Here is a 27,549-nt window from a genome sequence, read left to right on the forward strand (position 1 = left end):
ACTCTCCCGAGCGCGGGCCCGGCGCCCGGCGCCACGCGCGTCCCCAGGAGCGTTTGCTCACTGCGCTGCGCACCAGCACTGCGGCCAGGAGCTGCGCCTGGTCGGGAGAGACTCGCGTCCCCGAGCCTCCCGGGGAAGTGGGCTAGGTGGAAACACAGCGCGCGGAGGGCTCCGCGTCACCGATAAGGCTGTCACGGTGAACGTGAGTCACGGGACGAGAGCGGGCTCGGGCTGCCGGAGCCTCCCGAGGGAGCCAGCCGCAGCCGCGGGCGGCCGGAGGCCGGGAAGAGGCGGGAGGCGGTGTCTCCTTTAAGAGGCGTGGCCTCGCGGCGGCCTCCGCGGAGGTGATTGGCTGAAGCGGCCGGCCGCGGGGGGCGGGACCCGGTTGCCAGGGAGCGGCGCGGGCGCCCCGAGGGGACTGCGGCGGCTGCGCGGAGGCGCGCGGCGCTCGCTGGGGTCGGGGCGGCGCGACGGCGCAGGGGCTGCGGGAGGCGCCGCGCAGGCAGGGCCGTTCCGGGCGCAGAGGCGCCGCCGCCATTGCCGCTCTCTCGGTGAGCGCAGCCCCGCTCGCCGGGCCGGGCCTCCGCGGGCCACCGGCGCCATGGGCCAGTGCGGCATCACCTCCTCCAAGACCGTGCTGGTCTTTCTCAACCTCATCTTCTGGGTGAGCGGGGCCGGGCGGGGCGAGGGGCCGGCGGCGGGGCCGGGCGGGGCGCGGCGGCCTGGGGGCCGGGGCCGGGGCCGGGGCCGGGGCCGGGGCCTGGGCCTGGGCGGGCGCGCGGGGGGCGGCGCTCAGGCGGCTGAGGCCAGGGGAGGGCCGGGTCCGAGGCCGCTTCGCGGGGTCCCCGCCGGGCCGAGCCGGGCGCCCGGGCGCGGAGGACGTTGGAGGGGGCGCCTCGGGGACTCCAGGGCCTCCGGCTCGGCCCGCGCGGGCTGGCTCCGCGCCAGGGGCCCCCGTCGCCCGCTGGAGCCGCCGGCTGGACGGAGGGCGCTCTTTGCAGGCTCTCCCAGGACGGCGGGCCTGACACGGGGTCTTCCCCGGAGGCGCGGGTTCCGCGCGCTCTGCCGGGGCCCGCAGTCCGGGGCCGTCCCGAGGAGGGCGGACGCGCGGGGAGGCCGCGGAGCCGGGGAGGGGGTTCCTCTTGGCGCCCTTTGTGTTTGGAGAACCGGCTGGCTCTCACCAGCCCGGAAAAGGAAGCGTTTCAACGCGAGGAGCCAAATAATCCATGGACCAAGATCATGGGTCTGTTTGTTTTGGTCACGGGGATGACCAAACCGTGAGATGATAACCCTGTGTCATGATTGAGCTGTCCCAAGATTTTAAAAGCGGTGGGTTCACTGTCAATAGAAGGAGGCTTAGGACTTGTTAGGGGGCACGCCCCCGGAGAAAGGGATGTTTGTAACCACGTCGTCTTAGTTCGGGTTCTTATCTGACCAGGGACTTTTATAGTAAGTAACCTATGCTGTTCCTCTCCGTCTCTCCACCCTCCAGTCCATCTGGACCTTGCACCCGGATAAACCTTTTAAAACGTTTCCTCCATCACACCACTTTATCTAAAAATGAGGAAAACAAAAGCTTCAGCGGTGGAATAAGGTTCGGCTCCTTCACCTGGTCTTGCAGCTGAAGTCCTCAGTCTGGTCCCTAATCACCTTGCCTCTCTGAACCTGGCATTTCCTTAAACACTTGCGTGCCCTGGACAGGTTGCTCTGTCCACAGTCCCCCAGCACTCCTTGAACATTCCCGTTAGCCTTACTCTGTGCCGCCGCCTCTTCCTCCCGCGATGGTCACTGGTCCTCATTCAGCTCTTCCCTCTCACGCATACACACACCTGTTCAGGAAAGAATCCTTTCCTCCTCCCTGCAGCCCCCAACAAGAGATAAAACTTCATATCCTGACAGCTGTCCCATAAAAGGATGCTTCTGTATTAAAAAGCACTCACTACACTCTTGTATTGCCAGAATCCTTCAGGGCATTTGTGTGTGAAGAAGAATCCTGACTGGGAGGTAGGACCTGTTTGCAGCCACCCAGGCGACATTGGGACTTCCGTGATTTCCTCTTTTCCAATTACAGCGGTGTTTTTTATACTTTAGTTTGAGTTACAGGCCTTTTTATTTTATTTTTCAGTTTCATGAATTTATTGTGCAGAATAAAATGCACATACAGAACCAGTTCCATTAAGCAAAAGTCAAGTCAGTCTCCTCTTTGAAGGTGTGGCACGATTTGTGAATCTGACCATTATAACTGCATCTCTTGCTAATTTAATACATATCTATATACCTGCTGCTACTTTTGCATCCGTAACATTTTTTATTCCATAAAGAAAAATATCTTCTACGATGATTAAGTCACTAACTGATAGCATCTTGTTATAAACCAGGAGTCAGCAGTCTCCGATCCAAGAGCACAAAACGGTTAGCTACCTGTTTTTCTACAAAAACAGGTGTTCTCTGAGAGCTGAGAATAGCATTTACATTTTTAAATGACTGAAATGGTATTCTTCTTTTCATTTGTTTCATAACTGAAATAGTATTACGTTTTTAAATGACTGAAAACAAATGAAAAGAATATTATTTCTTGACATGTAGAAATTATATGACATTTTTCTGGGACCCAGTAATCCCAGTACTGGGTAAATACCCAAAGGAACAGAAATCATTCTATTATAAAGATACATGCACACATATATTCACTGCAGCACCATTCACAATAGCAAAATATGGAACCATCCCAAATGTCCATCAGTGGTAGACTGGACAAAGAAAATATGGCACATATACATCATGGAACACCATGCAGCCACAGAAAAAGAACGAGATCATGTCTTTTGCAGGGACATGGTTGGAGCTGGAAGCCATCATCCTCAGCAAACTAATGCAGGAACAGAAAACCAAGCATCGTGTTGTTTTTGTTTTTGTTTTTGGTTACAGCCTCTTTTTAAAAGGAAAAATAATTTTCAGAAGTCCCCAAATGAGAAACACTTTGTTAGCTAGTAAGCTACTTAAGAGGCAGAGATGTGGCTTTGTACTCTTGACAGTTCCTTGTGAATTTATGGCCATAACTCCTTGATTTTGAAGAATATTAGGTGACTTCTAGGTTATTCAAGCTCAGGGACCAGAATTGTTCATGTAACAAAATATTGGAAATACGGTAACCATTTTCTTTAGATTTTTAAATAACTCTAAAATACAGTAATTTAAAAATTACTCTAAAATAACAGTTCTAAGTGATTGCTTTGAATCTTTGGATATTATGTAAATATGTGTACTATTATTCCAGTGAAGAAAGTTATTTTGAACTTAAGTGGTGCTTTTTATTGTGGGTTAGTGCCAAAAGTGAAGTCGTGCTGTTTAGTAACAATGCCGTTTATCTTGGTTAGTAGGGTAGTAAAGTTTGTGTGAGCTTTCATAAGGAAGTTAAGCAGATATGCCGGGGGCAAATGCGGCATAGTGAAAGGTAACTAATGAGGAAACGGCATTAGGTATGTCTCCCAACAAACTATTAGTTTATGGACTGACTGTGGGAATCTGATGATGATGGGTAATGACAATTAACATTTGAGTGCTTACTACACCCCAGACATTGTGCTAAGCACATTACATAGTGTATCCTCGCAGCGTTCCCATCTGGCAGGGAATATTATGTGTGTTTTACAGATGAGAACATTAAGGTTGACTGAGCTAAAGTAGCACACCCAAGGTGTGGTAGAGCCTGCGTTCAAATCCAGGTTGTCCCATACTCCAGACTGTGGTGCCAGGACAGTGTGATTTCGGAAGATTTGTAAAGAGAAGAAACTTGTTAGAATCAGTTCTCTAAAGCATACTGATTTTCACATTGCTAAAATTAGAAACTGCACCAGTATTTACATGACGCTTTGTGTTGAATGAAGTCATTATGAGGAAGTACATTAAAAAATATTAAAACTCTTCCTGGGAGTTTGTAGTGCATTCTTCAGTTCTAATAAGTATATTCCTATATAGTGCCCCCCCCCCACCTTAATGCCTTGAGATGTGTAAGTGGAAAAATAAACATTCTCTCCATAGAGCCTTATCAGAAGTTTACCTAGGTTCCCTTGGGCAGCTGTAGGCAATAAAAACTTTAACTCTGTTGCACGGGCTCTTCGCTGTCCGATGGTAATGACTGATTGTTAACAAGTGTCAAAGTTTAATTGCTTTGGCAAGACCTTTAAACTACACCTTCTTATATCTTGATATCCTGATTCAGCTGGCAGTTTGTTCACTGAGGTGTGATGTGGAGATAGATATATACCTGAAATACTCAGGCTCTAAATGATGTGACAGCTAAAATCGTTATTGTTGATTTGGTGTAGATAGTTTGGAACAATGCTGTAAGAATGTTACTGTGGAAAGCACAAACCAAAAGTGGAAACAATCATTTCAAAAATCCTGAAGTTTGTCTTCATGGAAATAGGTAATTCCTGCTATGTTAGCATGTTTGTCCTTTCTAGACTCCTGTTGAAACTTAATCCGCAATCCGCCGTGTGGCAGTTTTGAGAGGTGGGGCCTTTAAGAGGTTATTGGGTCATGAGGGCTCTACCCTCCTGAATGGATTAATGGGTTTTCATGGGAATGGGACTGGTGGCTTTATAAGAAGAGGCAGAGAGACCTGAGCCAGCATGCTCAGCGCCCCCTCACCATGTGAGGTTCTGGGCCACCTCAGGACTCTGCAGGAGGCCTTCACCAGATACGACCCCCTTGACCTTGAACTTCTCAGCCTCCATGTATGTAAAAAATTCCTTAAATTAACCCAGTTTCAGGTATTCTGTTCTAAGCAACAAAACAGACCAAGACAGTTTCTCACCAAATTCTAGGATATTAAGATTTGTAGCTTGAAAGATAATCTTGGACAAGTGAGAGGTCGTACAACTTGGATCTCTGTTTTTATGGAGTAATGTAGCTTTAAGTATAAATGTGTTCATGCTAGACTCATGAGGATTTATTGAAGAAGCCTAGAAGTGTTTGGGATAAATGACCAAATTTTAATGGCTATTGTATTAAAAAGTCATTAGCCCATGCTGTAAACTGTACCTTTGTACCAAGGTCAGACAGGATTTTTAATTTGGTAGATCATATCTGACCAAAGAGGGTTCATCTAAGACAAGTTTAAATCAGTACTTCCTAATATAAGTTTTTATTCTGGTAAGTTATTGATTAGTTAATCAAGTCCTATGTTGTACAAATTTTTTTTTTTTTTTTTTTTTTTTTTTTTTTTTTTAACCATATGAGAAAAACTAGTTGGCTAATACTTATTTTGCTCATACTTATCTTAGTCATTACAGGGACTGTAACAGAAAACTTTGTTCATGCTTACATAATTTATAATCTTAAATATCTAGGTTGCTGTTTTTCATCTGAGAGGTGATAGTATAACACTGAGATGCCTGTGGACTGGGGGAAGTACCACAAAAAAGTCAAACACCTTTTAAATAAATGCCTTTAGAAATAGCTTTGGAACATGGCACCTTCACTAATTCAGTCATATGAAATACTTTATGCATACAAATTGTATTTGAAAGCCGTATGTAACCTTTAACACTTATCCTGCTTTAAAAAACAAAAGTTACCACAGACTTACATGTCTGTGAATGTATAATTAAGGAAAATTTGCTTTGTTAAACAAATATAACACTAGTATTTGAGCACCTACTTTGTGCTTATATTGCTGATAAATGATGAAAAGACAGTGAAAAATCCCTATTCTTATAGAACTTACTTTCTGGTGAAGCAAGACACACAGTTACAAATAAAGAAAATCAGAGTGATGTGTTATGCAGAGAATTAAAGGGTGATGCGATAAAGTGGGTAGTGCTTTATCTTCGGGGAAAAAATCTGGAGTATAAGAAGTTGCTGGCTTGGGGTGATTTGGAAGAGATTGAGAGATTGAGGGGATTCAGAGCTGAGGGAGCAGGCTATAGGCTGTAAGGCAAAAATATGCTTGCTATGTTCAAATTGCCAAGAGGTTTATACCATCATGCTTTTGTTTAAAAAATAAAATTTCATTATGAGGTATTTCAAGTGTGGTTCCCCCTTGTCACAAATCTTTTTGTACATACTTTGTGTTCTCCAGCATTCTACACATTCGAGGTGGTAATAAGATACTTTTAAACCGGAACCTGCATCTGATATCCTGGAATTTGTTTCTCTACTTCCTGTATTTCTCCTATCATGAATGACTGCTCTGACAAGGAATATGTAATTGGGACACACCTTCAGCTAACTTTTCTTTTTCATACTTGTTTTCAATTCACTAGAAGAAAATCTAACTTGTCAGGAAGCAAGTACATAATAGGAAGTGTGTGTCTTAATTTGTCTTCAACAGTTAAGAAAATGAATGTTTCCACTCTTACTACACTCTTTAGTCAAACGTCTGCTGACCAACGGCCTTGTGGCCCTGAGGAATCGTTGAGAACTTGGAATCAGCAGGAGCACTCTCTAGTTGCAGTTTAAGGAATGAGTTATTGCCTTTCTAGGATATTTATCATGCTTTGAAATAATTTAATGAGTTTTATTCCATAAGATCCAATTCAGGTTAGGCTTATTTGATTTTTTCAGAAAATGTATTCCATAAAATTTGTATTTAGACCAAACGGGTGTACTAAGAATCATTCATGAGTAAATGCATATTGAATATCTACCCTTGACCTGTTTTTGAGAAATAGAGTAAACATACATTCCCTGTTGTCTGACTGCTAATGGGGCAAGAGGGCAGACTTTTCATCGAATTAAGTTCTAGGTGCACCTTTCCTCCAGAAATCTTACTCACAGATGGTCTCAAGTCTTTACGGGAAAATATTAACATATCTTCTTCCTCTTCCTTTTCCTCACCCTCTTCCTTTTTGTAGTTAGGCAGAGTTAATAGAGTTTTTACAGTTATCTGCATTTATATGTTGTTTTTAATCTAAAAAGGTTCTAGAATAAATGTGGACATCTTGTAACTTTTTGTTGCTGCTGATTAATTAAACACATAACCCAGACTGGGTGAACTCTAGCATTACAAAGCTTAAGCACCTCAGGCTCCTACGGTTTTGTAAGACTCTTTTTACAGTTAGCGTAGGATGGGGGAAAAGGGGGTCAAAAAGAAAATACATATTTAAATTTCATGCTTCTCAGATAACCTCGGGAGCCCTACCCTCTGGAAACAGCCAATTTCCATGCTGTTACAATAATTTGGCAATGGCAATTGGTTAATCTCGAGTTTCTTTGCCACCTGAACTTTTCAGTTGTTCAACCAGTAGATATAAATTGGATTAAATAGAACAACTTTGTTAGCTGGATAAACAATGATTATGAAAAACCAAATAGAGAAATGGTAAAAATAAGGCAGAATTGAGGATTATGACCTTTGGCATATCATCAGAGTAATAGCAGTATAAAATGATTAAAGTATTTCTTATTTAAGAATAATGGCAATAATAATAGAGCTGTTGATGGCAAAAGCGGCTTGTCAAACTTGACACTCTTAGCCAGGCATAGTGGTACATGCCTGTAATCCCAGCTATGAGGAAGACTAAGATGAGAAGACCCCCTGAGTGCAGGAGACTGAGGCCAGCCTGGGCAACATAGCCAGACCCTGCCTCAAAAAAAACAAAACAGAATTTTCTCATTAGTATAGTGGTGAGTTAAAACACACACACACACACACACACACACAACTTTACACCCCAGTTTAAGTAGGACTTTTTAAAAACTTGTCTCCTTGAAAAGTAATATTTATGAGAAAAGGAACATAATGTGCATTGAAAGAATTGTGTTGGTAATCAGAAAACATGTACAGGATGAGTCAAAGCCACACAGACCTTAGAAAAGTGGCAACTGGGAGAGATTGGCAGAGGAGCCTAAAATATTTAGGATGGGAGAGGTGCCTGTGTGTGGCTTTTTTTTTTTTTTTTTTTTTTTGGAGACGGAGTTTCACTCTTGTTACCCGGGCTAGAGTGCAGTATCTCGGCTCACTGCAACCTCTGCCTTGTGGGTTCAGGCAATTCTCCTGCCTCAGCCTCCAGAGTAGCTGGGATTACAGGCACACACCACCATGCCCAGTTAATTTTTTTTTTTTTTTTTTTTAAGTAGAGATCGGGTTTCACCATGTTGACCAGGATGGTCTCACTCTCTTAACCTCGTGATCCACCCGCTTTGGCCTCCCAAAGTGCTGGGACTATAGGCGTGAGCCACCGTGCCTGGCTTCAAGAGGTGCCTATTTTATGTTGGTTGGTTAGGGACACATTTAGGAATTAATATATTGGTGAGAGAACAGCAAAGCCTCAATTTCAGACATTATTTTAACTATTATTCTGATTATGCAGGTGATATGTTTTCTTTTAAGACACTAAAAAGTATTTTAAAAAGCAAACTGATAACACCCATAGTTCTACCACCCAGAGACAACCAATATTAACGTTTTGGTTTGTTTCTAATATGTGAGATGTGTGTTTTCCCCATCACACCCACAAGCATATTACTAAAATATGCTTTAAGAAAATATTTCAGGGCTGACTGCATACGTTTTTCATTTTCATTTTTGCAGCCACAATTTTGTTATAACATCCCAACGAATTACCTTCCACACCAATCTGTGTTTCTGACTAACTTTCTTAAGGATAGATTCCTGGAAGTGGAATGAGTAGGTATAAAGGCATTAATGCTGAGGCAGATACATACTGCCAGATTGCTTTCCAAAAAGATGATTCTCTGTTAGTTTGTGCTTCCTCCCATCTGAGGCCCCTTCTCTCTGCACCCTCACACATCTTTGAAATACTCCTTAACTTTATTGTTGACCAGTTTGTTAGTTAGAAAATGATACTATTTAATAGCTTCAGAAATTCTTGGTAAGAGTAGCTTTAATTCCCAAAAGAGGATTTGGAGTCTTTGGAATGGACTTTTTTCCCCTTGAGAATTGGTAGGAGAGTAAATGAAATATGCAGGTAGTGGACTTACATAAGAAGTAATTGTGTTTAGTGACATAAACTATTGCATCATACTAAGTCAGTTGAAAGAAAGCATGGTTGAATTAGAAAATATACATTTTGGCAAGTAGAATGCTAAACAATTTAAGATGATTTTAAGACAGCTGTAATGGCATAAGGGTGGAGTTTGGGGAGGCTTTCAGAAATCCACTGTATGGAATTACCAGTGATTCTTCCCAGAAGAGAAATGAGATATATGAAAAGCTAACATGACAGTGCAGGAAACTCTGGATTAAATGTCAAAAGATAAATGCATGAGATGGATTTCTGCCAATTTTTACCCCCTGCTTTTGAAACCTGCTTTCTTATGAAGTTGAGTACAGCATTTTTTGCTCAGTCTTTTACTTCTTGACTTTTTTCCTTTGTCTCGGTACTCCACTCACTTCTACTTTACTAATTGATTCTTTGGCAAAAATCACTCCAAAGGAGCAATTCACACAGGCAAGCAAGAATTTGTCAGGCACTGTGCTTTTAGCTGAATACAGTCCAGATGGTGCCTTGTCTTTACATTGTCTTGATTCTTGCCAGTTCTAGATGTGAGTCATCATCAGTGTCTACTACATACCATTGCAAGGAATTAAGTTCTGTTCCTTGCTTCAGCTTCGCCCAGAATGTTCTGTGGGATGCTTTCACCTTCACATTTCTAAATCTCCTTATAGGTATACTTGTGACCGCAGAGATAAAGTAGATCTGTTGTTTCATTTTTAATAGTGCCACATTCCAATGGCAAGTTACACTGTAGTGGATGAAAATGAAAAAATGTAGTAGTTTTACAGATTTTAACATTTTATTCATTTATCTGTTTCATAGAATATTTGAAAATTACCCCCTCCCCCCCAAAAAAACTAGTTTCTAAGCTGTGGAAAATGCAATCTCATCTAAGAGATTTCACACTTGCACCTGTGTAGAGGAAGGGTAAAGCATAAAATGAAGTATCATACTTTTAGACAAGATGGCTTTATTTTTTAGAGAAACAGCTGCGTGGAGAAGCACTGGCTCTCCTAAAGTTTTAAAATTCTTAAGAGTATAAGCTTACTAAAAGCTATTATTCTTTCTGTAATTTCGGACCTCAGCCTTTTGCCTAAATTTTCCTTCACTTCTTTGTAAAAAGGATGAATATTTTTAGTACACTGTCCTGGCACAAATCCTCCTTACAGACTCAGATTTTCTCAGTGGTGACTAAAGCAGTTCAGCTGCTTCCAAGTTCTACATTTCATCTCCTCTTCTGTTGCACCTCCCTCCTCCCCACCCCACTCCTCTGCAGCTGCTTTGTTGGCAAAGCTCAGATCCTTTGACAGATCTCAATCCCATCATAGCCCTTCAAAAGAAGAATTTAAGCTCACCTTTTTATAGCTTTTCTGATAGCCACAAACTTCTGCATTAAAAAGCTGACGACAAAGTCCCTATGCATACTAGTTAGGAATTTATTTCTTTTTTTTTTGTTAATTGCATTTTAGGTTTTGGGGTACATGTGAAGAACATGCAAGATTGTTGCATAGGGACACACGTGGCAGTGTGATTTGCTGCCTTCCTCCCCCTCACCTGTATCTGGCATTTCTCCCCATGCTCTCTCTCCCCAACTACCCACCCCCTGCTGTCCCTCCCCTATTTTCCCCCAACAGACCCCAGTGTGTAGTGCTCCCCTCCCCGTGTCCATGTGTTCTCATTGTTCAACACCCGCCTGTGAGTGAGAACTAGTTAGGAATTTCTTATAACCTTTTGTCATTTACCATACAAACTCTACTGTTTTCCATGTTCTTTGGGGTGTTTTTCATACTAATGGTTGGATATCATTACAGCAATTGCTTTTGGCTGTTTTTAGGTCTTCAATCACTACTGGGATACCTCTTCTGTATTTTCAAAGAAACTGGTGTCATTCCATGAAGATACAAGCACCATATACAGATTTCAGTAAAAGAAGCAAAATTTGAAGCTGTTTTCAATTTAGGAAACACATCTTCTAATAAGCAATTTGATGTGTATGGTTTCATATCAGCAATCAGTGCAGTTTCCTCTTTGGTGTGTGCAACTAGGAAGTTCTTTTCACTAGTGTTGCCAAATAGAGCTTTATTATGCACTCATCTCATTGTGTGACTTGAATGCTGACTGGTTGCAGCCTGGGAAAAGAAACCATTCTAGAGTCTATCAGAAAAGAAGAGGCAGTTTTACAAATGGCATCTCCCCACAGCCCTCCTTTCTGTCTGCTTTATATGTGGTTGTCTCTGTTGTGGGTTTTTCTGCTTTCAGAAAAACAAACCAAGCCTCAGTTTCAGGTGAGTGCCCCTTTTAGGGGGAGTGGCAGTGGCAGCAGGGGAAACGTTTCCCTTGGTCCAGCTCCAGGCAGCACTGAGTGTGATTCTCATAGCAATCTCTTTAGATTGAAAACTCATCATTTTATATGTAAAATGCAAGTAGTTCTTCAGTGAACTACGTTTCAGGTTAATTGTTAAGTACATAAGTCCTTCTCTTACTTTCATTTAAATATACATAGGCTAAAACTTATCAAAACCTCAGAAATGGAATTCATTCTAATTCAAGCCTTTTAAGAAATAAATATTGCCTTTTGGATTTTTTTTTTTTTTTAAAGCGACAACATTAAAGGATAGAGAAATCCCTAGTGAAAACAAATGACGAAATTTGATTAATTTACACTTTGGATTGCTTCTAATTTAACTTGAGGACTGATACTATTTAGCAAAATATGTGTGAATATATATCACACAAGTGGTCAATAAAAAGAGATGTTTGGTAAGATTGTTAAGTAGCGGGCATATTTCTGTAACAAATGCACCCAAAATAAAATTAAGCTGTTTCTCTCCTTTCCCCCCCGCTTTTTTGTTCACCTTCATTCTCTAGTACTATGCCCCAAAAGCAAATATGTCCGTGAACTCCGAGAACCTTTGAACAGGCAGTTTGCCACAAGTACAACATTTATATTTATGACAGATATTTATGATAAATTAATATATTCCAGTTGTAATAGCCGTCAGAATTCGGCCAGCTGGATTAAGTTGCCAAATATTTGAATAGTGAACTAAAAGTATAAGCACTGAACTGAAGAGAAACCAGATACAAACCAAATACAAATACAAACCAAAGCAAATATACACCAAAGCTTATGATAGAGATGGGAGGGTGATTTCAAGGGAAGCAGTAAGATGAGGTGTACTCAGTAAATTTTAACTGATACATGCTGTGTGCCAAGCACTGTTCTAGATGATACAAGGCTGAAAGACAGATGGGTACAATTTGTGCTCTCAAGGTGTGTTGAGACAGGAATAGCTGTAATTGCAACTGTTTTGATAAATATTCTATTAGAGCTCTGCACTAGGAGATGTGTATGTCCTCCAAGGTAGCTAATCCAGCCTGAAATGGTCAAGAATGGCTTCCAAAAGGAAGAAGTGACATTTAAGCTTCATCTTAATGAGTGACAAGGAGTTCCCAAGCATTTGAAGAGAGAGTATTCTAGAGAGAACAGCAGAGGCAAAGAATTGAGAGAATATGCAGTCCATTTGGGTATAACAGTTTTATATTGTTCACAGTGCATGAGGGTTAATGAGATCTGAGGCTGAAAAGGAAGAACAGCTTGGTTCATCATGGGACTTACTTGTCTGATCCTGATTTTAAGTGAGGGGGATAAGATAAGGCCCAAATTAAGACAAAGCACTGCAGTGGGATTGAAGAGGAATTGAGGTATTCAAATAACGTTTTGGAAGTAGACTTGAAGTTTTGTGATTGATGGGCTATAGAGGTAGGGCAAGGAAAGAGTTAATCCTCAGATGTTTGACCAGAAAAATTAGCTGTCTGGTACCTTTTGCTATGATAGGAATGTAAGGGAAGATTAGATAGGCTGGGCAGGAAGGCAGAAAGGGTTTGAGACGGGTTGACGTTGACATGATGTCTCTGGAACTTGTAGGTGGAAATGTGTGGGTCTGAGATGATAGCTCAGGTAGTGAGCTGCCATGACTAGTGAAGCCAAGGCTCCTGTAGCCCACGGAGAGCCCAGAGAATGACTAAAGAATAAGGCTGAAGACAGAACCCTGGAGATGACTCACGTCTCGGAGTCTGTGAAGAGAATGAAAACGTGAACAGCTGGGGAAGTAGGAAGAAAATCAGCAGTGGGGCCTCTTGGAAGCCAGAGGAAGAGAGTTTTAAAACAATGTAAAAATTGCCTTGAGTATTCTAGTTGTCTTCTCATTTTTTAAAGTTAATGTTACATTTTTTAAAAATCAAATTACTTTCCCAAATTTACATAAATGGAGTCTTTTTCTTCCTCATCTGACAGTGATCCTAATGGCCTAGTGTAAGAAAATATACTGATGATGCCCAAGCTTACTAAATGTCATAAATTTAAGTGATCTGGGTTTTCAGGTTCAGAGAAGTTAATGATATTTCCAGTACCATTGTGACAGCTATTTCTAGTTTGAAGATGATTTATATGTTAAATTTTAAAGGATGATGAAATACTTCTTATGAAAGTTTCAAAGTGCTCTACAAATGATAGTTCATTAGACCAAATGTTTTCAGTTACTCAGACACTGCATTTGCTTGTTTGCATATAAGCCAGTGGCACTGGGCTGCCAGCACAGAGCTGGTATCCAAAGATAGCAAAATTGACAATAGCAGAGAAAGTAAGACTGCAGCTAGAGAGGGATGCCTGGAGCAGCAGCTGAAATAAGGCACACCTATCGCATGCCTTTGTGTGCTCACCTTCCCTTTAGGTCTTTAATACCTTGTTACTGGAAATACGCTCTGAGAAGAAGCTGCCCCAGCATCACCTGGGAACTTGTTAGAAACGTACACTCTCAGGATCCACCCTCCTGAACCAGTCTGCGTTTTATTCAGATCCTCAGGCAGTTCCTATTCACTTGAAAGTTTGAGAACCACCATTCTAAAGAATTAATAGAGGGTTTGTAATGTTCTTTAGTGACTGAGCCCTCTAGCTTTGCCATAGGACAGAAAGTTTTTTTTTTTATTGCATTTTAGGTTTTGGGGTACATGTGAAGAACATGCAAGATGGTTGCATAGGTACACACATGGCAGCGTGATTTGCTGCCTTCCTCCCCTTCACCTATATCTGGCGTTTCTCCCCATACTATCTCTCCCCAACTCCCCACCCCCCACCGCCCCTCCCCCATTTCCCCCAACTGACCCCAGTGTGTGATGCTCCCCTCCCTGTGTCCATGTGTTCTCATTGTTCTACACCCGCCTATGAGTAAGAACATGTGGTGTTTGATTTTCTGCTCTTGTGTCGGTTTGCCGAGAATGATGGTTTCCAGGTTCGTCCATGTTTCTACAAGGGACATGAACTCATCGTTTTTGATGGCTGTATAATATTCCATGATGTATATGTGCCACATTTTCCCTGTCCAGTCTATCATCGATGGGCATTTGGGTTGGTTCCAGGTCTTTGCTATTGTAAACAGTGCTGCAGTGAACATTCGGGTGCCTGTGTCCTTATAGTAGAACGATTTATAATCCTTTGGATATATACCCAGTAATGGGATTGCTGGGTCAAATGGAATTTCTGTTTCTAGGTCCTTAAGGAATCACCACACTGTCTTCCACAATGGTTGAGCTAATTTACACTCCCACCAACAGTGTAAAAGTGTTCCTGTTTCTCCACATCCTCTCCAGCGTCTGTTGTCTCTAGATTTTTTTAGTGATCGCCATTCAAACTGGCGTGAGATGGTATCTCAATGTAGTTTTTTTTTTTTTTTTGAGACGGAGTTTCGCTCTTGTTACCCAGGCTGGAGTGCAATGGCGCGATCTCGGCTCACCGCAACCTCCGCCTCCTGGGTTCAAGCAATTCTCCTGCCTCAGCCTCCGGAGTAGCTGGGATTACAGGCACGCGCCACCATGCCCAGCTAATTTTTTGCACCTTTAGTAGAGACGGGGTTTCACCATGTTGACCAGGATGGTCTCGATCTCTTGACCTCGTGATCCACCCGCCTCGGCCTCCCGAAGTGCTGGGATTACAGGCTTGAGCCACCGCGCCCGGTGCTCAATGTAGTTTTGATTTGACCAGGGATGATGAGCATTTTTTCCTATGTTTGTTGGCTTCATGTATGTCTTCTTTTGTAAAGTGTCTGTTCATATCCTTCGCCCACTTTTGAATGGGCTTGTTTGTTTCTTTCTTGTAAATCTGTTTTAGTTCTTTGTAGATTCTGGCTATCAGCCCCTTGTCAGATGGGTAGATTGCAAAAATCTTTTCCCATTCTGTTGGTTGCCGATTCACTCTAATGACTGTTTCTTTTGCTGTGCAGAAGCTGTGGAGTTTGATTAGGTCCCATTTGTCTATTTGGGCTTTTTTGCCAATGCTTTTGGTGTTTTGGTCATGAAGTCCTTGCCTATGCCTATGTCCTGAATGGTTTTGCCTAGTTTTTCTTCTAGGGTTTTCACGGTGTTAGGTCTTATGTTTAAGTCTTCAATCCATCTGGAGTTAATTTTGGTGTAAGGTGTCAGGAAGGGGTCCAGTTTCTGCTTTCTGCACATGGCTAGCCAGTTTTCCCAACACCATTTATTAAACAGGGAATCCTTTCCCCATTGCTTGTTTTTGTCAGGTTTGTCAAAGATCAGATGGTTGTAGATGTGTGGCGTTGCCTCCAAGGCCTCTGTTCTGTTCCATTGGTCTGTATCTCTGTAAAAATATGGAACGCTTCATGAATTTGTGTGTCATCCTTGCACAGGGGCCATGCTAATCCTCTCTGTATCTTTCCAATTTTAGTATATGTGCTGCCGAAGCGAGCACAGGACAGCAAGATTTTTTGGAAGTGGGGTGTAGGTATCATGCTTACTAGTTGGTATGTTTTCTTTCCCCTGAGGTGGGGTAGGTAGTGATTAGAAGTACAGATTCTGGAGTCAGATTGCCTGAGTTCAAATCCTAGCTCTGTCATTTCTACCAAATTTTCCCACTTACTGAGGGCAATTGCAGTGAGCAAGGATCCCCCGACACCATACTAACCCGTCTGGGATGTGGAAGCGAGCTACAGGAAGCCTTTAGGGATGCGTGGGTGTGTGTTGCCATCACTGTCATTTCTGCGTTATGGTTTCTTGGTCCTAGCTGAACCATTAATTATTGAAAAGTAAGTGAAGTGTGGACAACTTTTTAACTTTAGTATGGAAATGCTCTTAATAAGGAATCATAGAAGATTTTTCAGCTTTACTGAAAAAAGTCTATAACAGTTAGGGTAACTCATTAAATTACACCATACTAAGCAATATAGGAAATTTTTACCAGCTGTGCTTAGAGACCAGTACTGACTTTGTTTTCTACAGGGGGCAGCTGGCATTTTATGCTATGTGGGAGCCTATGTCTTCATCACTTATGACGACTATGACCACTTCTTTGAAGATGTGTACACCCTCATCCCTGCTGTAGTGATCATAGCCGTAGGAGCCCTGCTTTTCATCATTGGGCTGATTGGCTGCTGTGCCACAATCCGGGAAAGTCGCTGCGGACTTGCCACGGTAAGATTTGTCGTCAGCACACGCAGGGGTCTAGTCTACAATACTCTCTTCTTGAACATGAGACTCCCTGGCTCTCACGGTTGGAACAGAGTTCGCATTTAAACTTCCAGCAGTCATCTCTGATAATTGTTTTTTTAATCAAGAGTATATTTAAAGTCATTTCTTCATTTGTATATAATTTTAAACAATCTTTTCTTACAGTTTGTCATCATCCTGCTCTTGGTTTTTGTCACAGAAGTTGTTGTAGTGGTTTTGGGATATGTTTACAGAGCAAAGGTATGTTGTCTGTTGTCATTCTCATAATGCCTTAGAAGTGGTTCAAGTTTCTCAAGTAAAATAGAACAGTCATTTTATTAGAGTAAACATTTTATTTTGCTTTACTTATTTAATCTGTTTTAAATATCTAAAGTTAATTGGCAAATATTTACATATCAAGACTCCTCATTTAATATACCAGAGTATTATATCGGTATTGTTCTTGAGTGTAGCTATTTAGAGCTGCCAATGAATCATCAGCTGAGAAGCTTGTTCAGGTTTCCTCAGCACATAGATTGCCTGTATGAGGGAGAGGCATAATTTTCTGATTTCTGCTTTAGAAGAACCAAACCTAAGATTTCGTTTTCCATTGTCTCTTTAAAAAATACTTTGGTCCTGAGCATAGAAAAGGATGTCGTGAGTTGTGGTCCTACCTCCCAGCCCTGTCCTGAGGAGCAAAGCGTCCTGCCGGCTTAACACCAAGGCAGCTGTTGCCAGCACTCCTTTCTTGGCCTTTCATTCTTTTTAGTCATTCCTTCCTTTTATTTCACTGTTCTTTCCTTTCTATTTTGCCTGATTTTTCCGTCTACCTCTAGTACCACTTACGGCTAAACAGGCTGCTTTAAATTAATTAATATGGGTATAATTTTAGAGGCATGGTCAAGACATAATAGACTCATTCTCATTATAACTTAATGATTTTTGAGTCAAGGGCATAATCTGCCAAGTTAATTTTCAGACCATTGATATGTAAGGTACTGTACAACTGTGCTAAAAAAAAAAAATGCGATGGATTATGTCCCTGCCTATGATGTGGTTGTCAATTTTATGGACTGCTTATATCACTGTTAAAATTACTAGATAGGTCCAATCCTCAGAGGGATAAGGAGAATCCAGTACAAGCAAACTTCACTAAATTACACTTGCTTGCCACTTTAGTAATTGGCAGCAATAAGCTATGAAGCTTGTTTCCTGACTCCTCTTTGCAATACATTGAACAGCAGCTGTTTCAGAAAGTGCCACTTCTAAGGACTGATTTTTTTTTTTTAACCTGCTGATTACTTTTGCACATTTAGCCAACTCTAAACATTGAATAAATAAAATGAACATAATGTTGGCAGTTGTCCTAAAAGTATCTTCTAAGAGCTTCAGAGTTGTTTTATTTTGCCTCCTTTAGGAAAGGAAAATGAATAGTCTTCTGAGAGCACACTGAACTTACTTGTGAAAGGAAGGCATCCATTTATAATTCAGGACATCTATCCCAAGCCTGAACTTTTCTCCCTTTTGAATACATTGTCAGCCTGTCATCTTGCACACAATCTTCTCTTTGAACGCTTTAATCTATGTGGTATATGTCCGAATTTTTACCTGTCACTTTTCTCCTTCCTGCCTTCATCTGTATATGAAGATGAAGGCAGGCAGGGAGAAAACTTTACTAGAAATCCACAGAGATCTGACAGCTTGTAAACGTTGCATTTCAGTATTTTAGCAGGAGCTTTGGCTAATGTTACTTTTACCAGGATTTTTGAGGGACTGAATTCTTTGTTCTGATTCAGGTGGAAAATGAGGTTGATCGCAGCATTCAGAAAGTGTATAAGACCTACAATGGAACCAACCCTGATGCTGCTAGCCGGGCTATTGATTATGTACAGAGACAGGTGAGCTTTCAGTCACTGTTGGGTCAACATTAATCTCACTGCTATTTCTGTGTAAATTAGCCATGTCTTTTCACATCCATGGCTATCCTGATGTGACCAGTATTTTTCCCCAGCCTTCACCCTTGAAAAGTTTATTTCATCACCTGGGCAGATAAGAAACATCTTGAACTTTTTTTTTTTTTTTAGTCATCTGACTTTCCCTTCCCTGACCCCAGTGTGTATTCTCCCAAAGTAATTAGCAAAGGGGTGTTAATGGAAGAGCAAAGTACGTGTCACAGGAAAGGTGGGAATCCAGATAGACTACAGGGGAGACAGGAGGTCTATATATCCTTTAGAAAACCAGATCAGAAAAGGCAACAGACAGACTGTCAAAAAAATTGTTATTTACAGTTTGACATACACAAAGGTAGAAAGAATAGTATAATAGATGCACCCCAACGTTGCCTCAAAAATTACCAACTTTTTCAGTCTGAGTTTCCCCCACTGATTTTTTACTTCATTGTCTTAAAGCAAATTTCATACTTTTCAGACAAAATATTGTAAACACTTTGTCATTGGAAATAATGTTTAACGTGTAAGACATGAAGTTTTTCCTTAGTTAGAAGCTACCCTTTATAGGCAATATACTTTTTTTTTTTTTTAAGACGAAGTTTTGCTCTTCTTGCCCAGGCTAGAGTGCAATGGCGCAATCTCTGCTCACTGCAATCTCTGCCTCCCGTGTTTAAGTGATTCCCCTGCCTCAGCCTCCTGAGTAACTGGGATTAAAGGCATGCACCACCATGCCCGGCTAATTTTGTGTTTTTAGTAGAGACAGGGTTTCACCATGTTGGTCAGGCTCGTCTTGAATTCCTGACCTCAGGTGATCCACCTGCCTTGGCCTCCCAGAGTGCTGGGATTATAGGCCATGAGCCACTGTGCATGGCCTGGCAATGTACTTTTCAAATGGAAGTTCTAGAGCTACTAGCCATGTCTGGCTGTTTACATGAAATTTTAAAATGCAATTCTTTAGTCACACTGGTCACAATTTAAGTGCTAAATAGAGCATCATGTGGTTAGTGGCTGCTATATTGGACCATGGAGACTTTCCATGATTATAGAAAGTTATATTGGACATCACTGGTCTAGAGTAGCTTATTTTAAAGCTCCATAGTACATGGAACTTCAGATATTTGGGTTTTGTAAGGAATAATACCTATTCTCTTCTCTTCTAGCTGCATTGTTGTGGAATTCACAACTACTCAGACTGGGAAAATACAGATTGGTTCAAAGAAACCAAAAACCAGAGTGTCCCTCTTAGCTGCTGCAGGGAGACTGCCAGCAATTGCAATGGCAGCCTGGCCCACCCTTCCGACCTCTATGCTGAGGTGAGTCTCTTGGCCAAGACTTGAGTTAACCTGATTAACCTATTTTTCACCACTTCTTATCACCATCTGGAACTTCTTTTCTCCCACCTTTTGCCTGTCTTTAATGTCATTTTGTTTTACTGTAAATTATTATAAAATGCATTGTCTTTTGCTTTAATTACATGTCTGTAAATCATATCCGTCATGGAATCTTTTCCCTCTTTCAGTTTCTGTCATTTTCCTTTCTGTCATTAACCTGTGAATCTGCAGCTTTCACTTGTAAAGACGACTTCTAATGAGGATGACTGTGTTTGTTACAGGGATGTGAGGCTCTAGTTGTGAAGAAGCTACAAGAAATCATGATGCACGTGATCTGGGCTGCGCTGGCATTTGCAGCTATTCAGGTAAGCACAGCTTCTCAAGGAGCTGGTATCAGAGTGAGTTGGTTCTTTGATGTCAACCCTGAATGGTTTTAATCCCTATTACATCGAATCTTTGTGTATGTAGGTAATGTGGAAGTGACTGAGGTACTGGCCTCCAGTTCCCCACATCTTCCATTTCTTGTCTATACGCTTAGACCCAGAATAGTCTAAAGAAACCAGAAATCTGGATGGGGAGGGAACTGTTTGCCTTACTTTCTTTCTTGATTAGTGAGTGGCCTGTTCAAAATATAAACAAACTCTTGTCATAGTATATTCTTTGAAGGTATTTTAACAGAATATCACATTTTTACAAAGTATATTTCTTTCAGTTTGGAAATACAAGCTTTATTCAGTCTTTTTGTATGCTAGTTCTGCTTTTAGTTCTTGTTTTTCTGTCCTCACGGGTTTTACATATTTATATACCTAAATTAAGAACTGGTACTACAACTCTGGTCTCTTGCACTAAAAATTTTAAAAATAGAGACAAGGTCTCGCTCTGTCACTCAGGCTTGAGTGCAGTGACATGATAATAGCTCACTGTAACCGTGTACTCCTGGGCTCAAGCAGTCCTCCTGCTTCCTCGAGTAGCTGGGACTACAAACATGGACCACCACACCCAACTAATTTTTATTTTTGCAGAAATGGGGTCTCATTATGTTGCCCAAGCTGGTCTCAAACTCCTGGCCTCAAGCAGTCCTCCTGTCTTGGCCTCCTAAAGTGCTGGGATTTACGGGCGTGAGCCACTGCACCCAGCATATGCTTGCTTTTTTTTTTTTTTGAGACAGAGTTTTGCTCTTGTCACCCAGGCTGGAGGAGTGCAATGACAATCTCGGCTCTCTGCAACCTCTGCCTCCTGGGTTCAGGCAATTCTCCTGCCTCAGCCTCCCAAGTAGCTGGGATTACAGGTGCCCACTACCATGCCCAACTAATTTTTGTGTTTTTAGTAGAGACAGGGTTTTACTGTGTTGGCTAGGGTGGGCTTGAACTCCTGACCTCAGGTGATCCACCCACCTTGGCCTCCCAGAGTGCTGGGATTACAGGTGTGAGCCACAGTGCCCAGCCTCAGCTTATGCTTTCTTAAGGCTGAAGCTTGTTTCAAGAGCTAAAAGAGCCAGGTATGATGGCTTACACCTGTAATGCCAGCATTTTGGGAAATGGAGGCAGTAGGATCCCATGAGATTGGGAGTTTGAGACCAGCCTGGGCAATGGGACACCATTTCTACCAAAAACAAAAAAATTGTTTTTAAAGGAAAGTGTAGATATCTTTTAATTGTTAGATAAAACCAATGTAATTGCTAGTTTAAATGTAAGTTGCTTGGATTGCTTGCTCTTTGTGTATTTGAACAGAAGCTAGTGTAGGAAAGGCCTTTTAAAATGGCAAAAGGATGATTGTTTACTTTGCTGATATTCAGACAGCCCTGAAATGATTCATTAAAAAGCCTGCTTCTTTATTTGCCATGGTCTTTGCCCTTCTAAGCATTTACCTTGCAGCTCAGCATAGCAGTAATCTGATGATCAGCAGGGATTTATTTCATATTTTGATTATTTATGCAAACACATTCATTTGGCTAAAAATAATGAAATATGAAGGAGGTCTCTTTTCCCAAGTAGGATTCTGAACTGTGCATTCTGAATGATTTTACGTTCAGTAATAAAGCTGCATGCATTAGTATGCAGCAAAAAAGCTATGTACATGAAATATGCAACGTGTATATAGAAGACTGATAAAAATAAGCACTTAGCCATGTCCCTCATCTAGTTAAGTGGCTTAGCCTGGCAGATATTTCTTTACTAAATACTTTTCAATAGGGGCTAATAAATATTTCAACTAGTCTCTTAATTGAAATACGACTGGCATATGTGTTTTATACTTAAGTCACCCTGACTTAAGTAATAGCTGATAAAGCTTGATATTTTCAGTTCAGCAAGGCTGCTCAAGTTTAGGGAGTCAGAGCTTTCACACACTCAAAACCTAGTGGTTTTGAAAATTTAAAAAACTTAGGTTTTAAGGGGAGAAAATTCATTTGAAATAATAAAAGAATTTTCTTTTCTTTTTTTTTTTTTTTTTTTTTTGTGATGGAATCTCACTCTGTCACCCAGGCTGGAGTGCAGTGGCACGATCTCAGCTCCCACAACCTCCGCCTCCCAGGTTCAAGCGATTTTCCTGCCTCAGCCTCCCAAGTAGCTGGGACTACAGGAGTATGCCACCACGCCTGGCTAAGTTTTGTATTTTTTAGTAGAAACAGGTTTCATCATATTGGACATATTGGTCTCTAACTCCTGACCTCATGATCTGCCCACCTCAGCCTCCCAAAGTGCTGGGATTACAAGCATGAGCCACCCTGCTGGCCCCCTAGTTGTTATTAAGAGCACCTATAAACGTCTAAGCTTTGGGTATTCAAAATCTGGTAGGTGAGTGCCCTGGATATGGAACACCTGAACAAAGGCAGAAGTAACTCATCAGTGAGCTTCTGTGCTTGTCTACTGACCCTAACATAGAAAGTCAAGGCTGAAGAGGATGGTTGTGGAGATTTTCCAGTTGTGGTCCTCTTCGTTTTGCCACAAAATTTAGGGCAAGCAAGGATAGTATGACATGACCATCACACAGAGAGCGGCAACACTAAAGCTTGACCCCGCCTCTGTTTGTACTCTGCCTCCAGTTTCAAGTATAAGATTCTCAGAAGATTAAATTTCTAAATGTTGTCCGGAAACCTGACAATTAATTGACACTTCAGCTGGATAAAATACAGAAGTAAAATGGTAGAGTTCAGCTGAATAAAATACAGAGGTAAAATGATAGAGTTGAATAGTTATAGCAGAGTCTGATTTTTATCTTGGTTTGCAAAGCCTAAAATATGTATGATATGGTTCTTTAAGAAAATGTTTGGTGACTCTTGCTCTAGTTCATTAAATAATCTAGGTTTGGGTAGGACCAAAATGACTAAGAAAGAAAAACCTGAAAAATACCAGATAATTATTATAACAGGATTTTTTAATATAAAAGAATTAGGTTTTTTATTTTTATTTGTTTTTTTTTTTATTTTTTGAGCCAGAATCTCGCTCTGTCGCCTAGTCTGGAGTGCAGTGGTGCAATCTTGGCACACTACAACCTCTACCTCCCCACTACAAGTGATTCTCCTGGCTCAGCCTATTGAGTAGCTGGGACCACAGGTGTATGCCACCACTCCTGGCTAATTTTTGTATTTTTAGTAGAGACAGAGTGTTACCATATTGGTCAGGCTGGTCTTGAACTCCTGACCTCATGGCATGGTGGCCCATGTCTGTAATTCACAGCACTTTGGGAGAGCAAGGCTGGTAAATCACCTGAGGTCAGCAGATCACCAGGAGGCGGAGGTTGCAGTGAGCTGAGATTGAGCCATTGCACTCCAGCCTGGGCAAGAAGAGCAAGACTCCGTCTCAAAAAAAAAAAAAAAAAATTGCATATACCCCTTATTAATCAGCAGGATATCTCACTTCTTTGAGAATAGCCACCCTCTTAAATTAACTCATGATCAGATTGTGAATTTTATATTTAAAGAGTCTGGTCATAATAATTGGCAAAAATCTAAGTTTTGATTTGTCAAGCTCCTGAGTATCTGCTGTGAGTAAGGTTTTCTACAAAGGCAGTATGGGGAAAATGGGAATCGTGTCTTTACTTTGGGGTCTCATGAACCTGGCATGTCCTCAAGATAGAATGATCAAGAGCAGGTTTCATAGAGAACTGTTTCCCCAGGCTGTTTTGCTTTTTTTCTGGTCTCTATGCCATGTGTGAAGCCACTGGAGACTGCTCTTTCCTCCTCCTCCTCAGTTACCAGTTATACATGAAAATGAGTAACTTCCTCCTCCTTCCGCTCACACTCTGGCAACATTACAAAATATTATATAAATGGACTCACACAGTTTGCAACCTTTTGTACCTTCTTAAAAACAAATTAGTGTATTTTGGATATAGATCTGCTTTTTTAATTTCATGGCTGCATAGTATTCCATTTTATGGGCATACTTTAATCAATATTAATGGGCTGTTTATAGCAAAAGTTTATAACCATGAAATTACAGGATCAGAATGTGTGAATGAATTTTGATAGGTATTTCCAATTTTTTTCAGCAAAGAGTGTTTCTAATGTGCAAGAATTCTCATTTTTAATGTAAGAATGCCTATTTCCCTATACCATGACCTACATAGTATATCATAGAACATTTTACTTTGGCAGTCAGGTTTTTAATCACCACTTGTCATTTTTTTTGCAATTTTTGCAGTTGCTGGTGTTACATTTGGGCTAAGTGAAGTTTAGTTCTTATGCCTTGAATATTGCAAGAGAGCATTTCACTGCAAGAAATAATGTTGGAGCTAAAATATTTGTGTAATATTTCCAAGTCTGTTATTGGAAAATTCCAAAAATCAATGAAATTTCAGTATAGCAGGCCTTTGGAAATGAGCCTGTATTACTTAATGGTGAGGATGAGAAATTATTGTATAGAGCTTAATGTCCTTAAGCAGATTAATTTCCAAGCATGAATAGAGTTTTATCAAGCTTATTTAATTGTTTTAAGATCAATGCAAGTTGACTTCATTGAAATAAACAAATGAGGAAAGAAATACTTGTTTCAGACCTCATTTTGAAAATGCTGACTCCTTCAGTAGAAGTTAACCAATTGAAAGGAATGTGGGAGGTGGGGGCGGGAAAAGAGATTTTTTCCCCCAGGAAGTCAGTGATTTCTGAGCTTAGCATTTGTATTGCTCAATTTAACATTGCCTATGAACATAATTGTGTTTGAGTTTATAGCTGTTCTAACAATGTTTTGATGTACAGAGAACAGAAACGTATTTCTCTAGGAATTAGGTACTATATCGGTCTAGAATTGACTTAAATTATTTGGTAAACTTTAAACAATATTCACCTCTTAAGTGTGTTTAAGGTGCTTTACACTAGTAAGCACTCAGCAAATAGTGAAACTGATGGATTTGAGCAGCAACTATATATCCCACATGGGCAGAATATAGGCTAATGTGAGGGTAGAATTGGAGTGGGTGACTTTATGCCATGGAGAATTCAGATTGAGGGCATCATCATGTGTATGTGTGTCTTAATAGTAGTTAATCTTCCACTTCAAACATCAAGAGTCTGTTTATGAATTGGGTACATTTTGCTGAAATTAGCTTGACCCCCATATGTATAGAAGGTCCTGTCTTTTAAAATCAAATAACTGAGGCTTTTCCCCATCAATGAGCAGTTAGAACAGCAAATTAACTTTGTCTTATTTAGCCCTTTGGTTACTGTTTATATTTTGTGAGACGGTAGGTCAAGAATTCTAGAATCATTTTCTCTTTAATCCAGCTTTATCCTTTTGCTTACCCAAAATAACATGGCATGACTTTATTACTATTCCAATATGCTACCACAGAAGGATTAGAACTTAATTAAAATGATGAAGGAAGAGTGACCTTTCAAAAGTAATATGTATGTAATACTACAGAACCAGGAATTTCAAAAATAGTCAATGTGAAGGAAACAAACTTTACACCTATTTTTTTTTTTTTTTTTTTTTTTTTTGGTCAGAATTGGTTTTCTACCATAGGGCTATTCACATACTGAATTTTGTGGATTGCTATAAAGCCCGTTTCTCCAAAAACCAAAAGACCTGAAAAGACCACCATTAAACACACACATTCTTGCTCATTCTACTCCCCAGACCTTTGCTATCCAGATGGTAACCACCAGCCACATGTGTCTGCATTTACATTAATTTAAAAAAGAAAATGCACCTCCTTAGTTGCAGTAACTGCATTTCAGGTTCAGTAGCCACATGAGGCTAGTGGCTACCAAATTTGACAGTGCAGACATGGAATGTCTCCATTGCTGCAGAAAGTTCTTTTGGACAGCACTCGAGAGACTAGTAGTGGGGATGCCAAATAAGAGAGACTTGATTCCCTGCTTTCACAAAGAGTTCCTGGGAGGGAAGCTGAAGCTTAGGACTTAGTTCCTTAAATAATGTACTCATAAGAATTTCTTGTATCACTGTTGTTATTGCCTTTTTGATGATTTGAAGTCATTGAACTTTGAAACAGCTCTATCACAAACAAAGAAATAGACACCTGCCATGAGAGGGTTTTCAGCCTTTCTTCCCCATTATTTTCTTTCAACAGCTACTGGGCATGCTGTGTGCCTGCATCGTGTTGTGCAGAAGGAGTAGAGATCCTGCTTATGAGCTCCTCATCACTGGCGGAACCTATGCGTAGTTGACAACTCCAGCCTGAGCTTTTTGGCCTTGTTCTGATTTGGAAGGTGAATTGAGCAGGTCTGCCGCTGCTGGCCTCCGGAGTTCATTTAGTTAAAGCACATGTACACTGGTGTTGGACAGAGCAGCTTGGCTTTTCATGTGCCCACCTACTTACCTACCCACCTGCGACTTTTTTTCCCTTGTTCCAGCTGACTCTTCATGCCCCTAAGATTTTAAGTACAGTGGTGAACGTTCTAATTTCAGAACCAACTGCGAGTCATGTAGTGTGGTAGAATTAAAGGGGGACACAAGCCGGCTTCTGTTACCTCCAAGCAGTAACAGGACTGATGCCGAAACGTCACCAGGTCCCTTCAGTCTTCACAGTGCAGAACTCTTGGCCAAAGGTTTTTTGGGGGGAGGAGGAGGAGGAAGCCAGCTATCTGGTTAAGGTTAACACCAGATGGTACCCCTCATCAATGTCCTTTTAAGAAGTATTTACTGTAGTCCAATAAGATAGCAACTGTACAGAATGACTAAAATAGATTTTAGGATCATATGGTGTATATATTGGTTCATCTTCAAAATCAGAGACTGATCTTTGAAACTAGTGGTTTTTAATCAAAGCTGGCTTTATAGGAGGAGTATAATGTATGCACTACTGTTTTAAAAGAATTAGTGTGAGTGTGGTTTTGGATGAATGAGCCCATTCATGGTAAGTCTTAAGCTTGTTAGAAATAATGTACCCATGTAGACTAGCAAAATAGTGTGTAGATGTGATCTCAGTTGTAAATAGAAAAACCTAATTCAATAAACTCTGCATCAGCCCCCAACATGTCATTTTTCATTATATGGGGGATATTTTGATTCCAGAGCAGCAGTGTAATGTTTTCTTTGTTGGTGCTATCTGTAGTTCAGCATGATTTGCATGTGTTTTCATTACAGCTGTTGCCAGATTCTAAAGGCCTTGATATTCGAAAAACAAGTGCTTTCAGTCCAGTACAGTATATCCTAGAAATACGGAGCTCTACATTGTGCAAGGCACTGGGCAAGACTGTCCTTGTCTTCAAGGAGTTCGGAAGATATACAGGAACAGATCATTTTCACACTGTGCAGTGATGATAGTAATAGAAGGGGTGGCCCCGAGAGGTCAGGGGTGACTTCCTGGAGGAGACGCCCAAGTGTGGAGGATGGATGGGCTTTG

General features: G+C 41.1%; 1 protein-coding gene and 1 non-coding gene across 2 annotated transcripts; one reads left to right on the forward strand and one right to left on the reverse strand.

The window, feature by feature from the left end:
* Positions 1-410: 410 nt before the first annotated feature.
* Positions 411-27,178, forward strand: TSPAN3 (tetraspanin 3). The gene is made up of 7 exons (XM_039469300.2): positions 411-664; positions 16,257-16,448; positions 16,650-16,724; positions 18,260-18,361; positions 19,573-19,725; positions 20,025-20,108; positions 26,275-27,178. Exons 1-7 carry the CDS (start codon positions 602-604, stop codon positions 26,365-26,367), a joined length of 762 nt encoding a protein of 253 aa, XP_039325234.1. The 5' UTR covers positions 411-601; the 3' UTR covers positions 26,368-27,178.
* LOC120364074 (U6 spliceosomal RNA) lies at positions 15,623-15,729 on the reverse strand. Its single transcript, XR_005579427.1, has one exon. It is a non-coding gene; the product is annotated as a U6 spliceosomal RNA (small nuclear RNA).
* Positions 27,179-27,549: the final 371 nt, after the last annotated feature.

The sequence above is a fragment of the Saimiri boliviensis genome, chromosome 2, assembly GCF_048565385.1.
Source record: "Saimiri boliviensis isolate mSaiBol1 chromosome 2, mSaiBol1.pri, whole genome shotgun sequence".
NCBI lineage: Eukaryota > Metazoa > Chordata > Mammalia > Primates > Cebidae > Saimiri > Saimiri boliviensis.

Excerpts from the sequence above, each read along its gene's own strand:
- TSPAN3 (XM_039469300.2), top strand. The coding sequence starts at position 602 with ATGGGCCAGTGCGGCATCACCTCCTCCAAGACCGTGCTGGTCTTTCTC. Across the intron at positions 19,726-20,024 it reads CTTCCGACCTCTATGCTGAG|GGATGTGAGGCTCTAGTTGT; the intron begins GTGAGTCTCTTG and ends TGTTTGTTACAG. Across the intron at positions 20,109-26,274 it reads TGGCATTTGCAGCTATTCAG|CTACTGGGCATGCTGTGTGC; the intron begins GTAAGCACAGCT and ends TTCTTTCAACAG.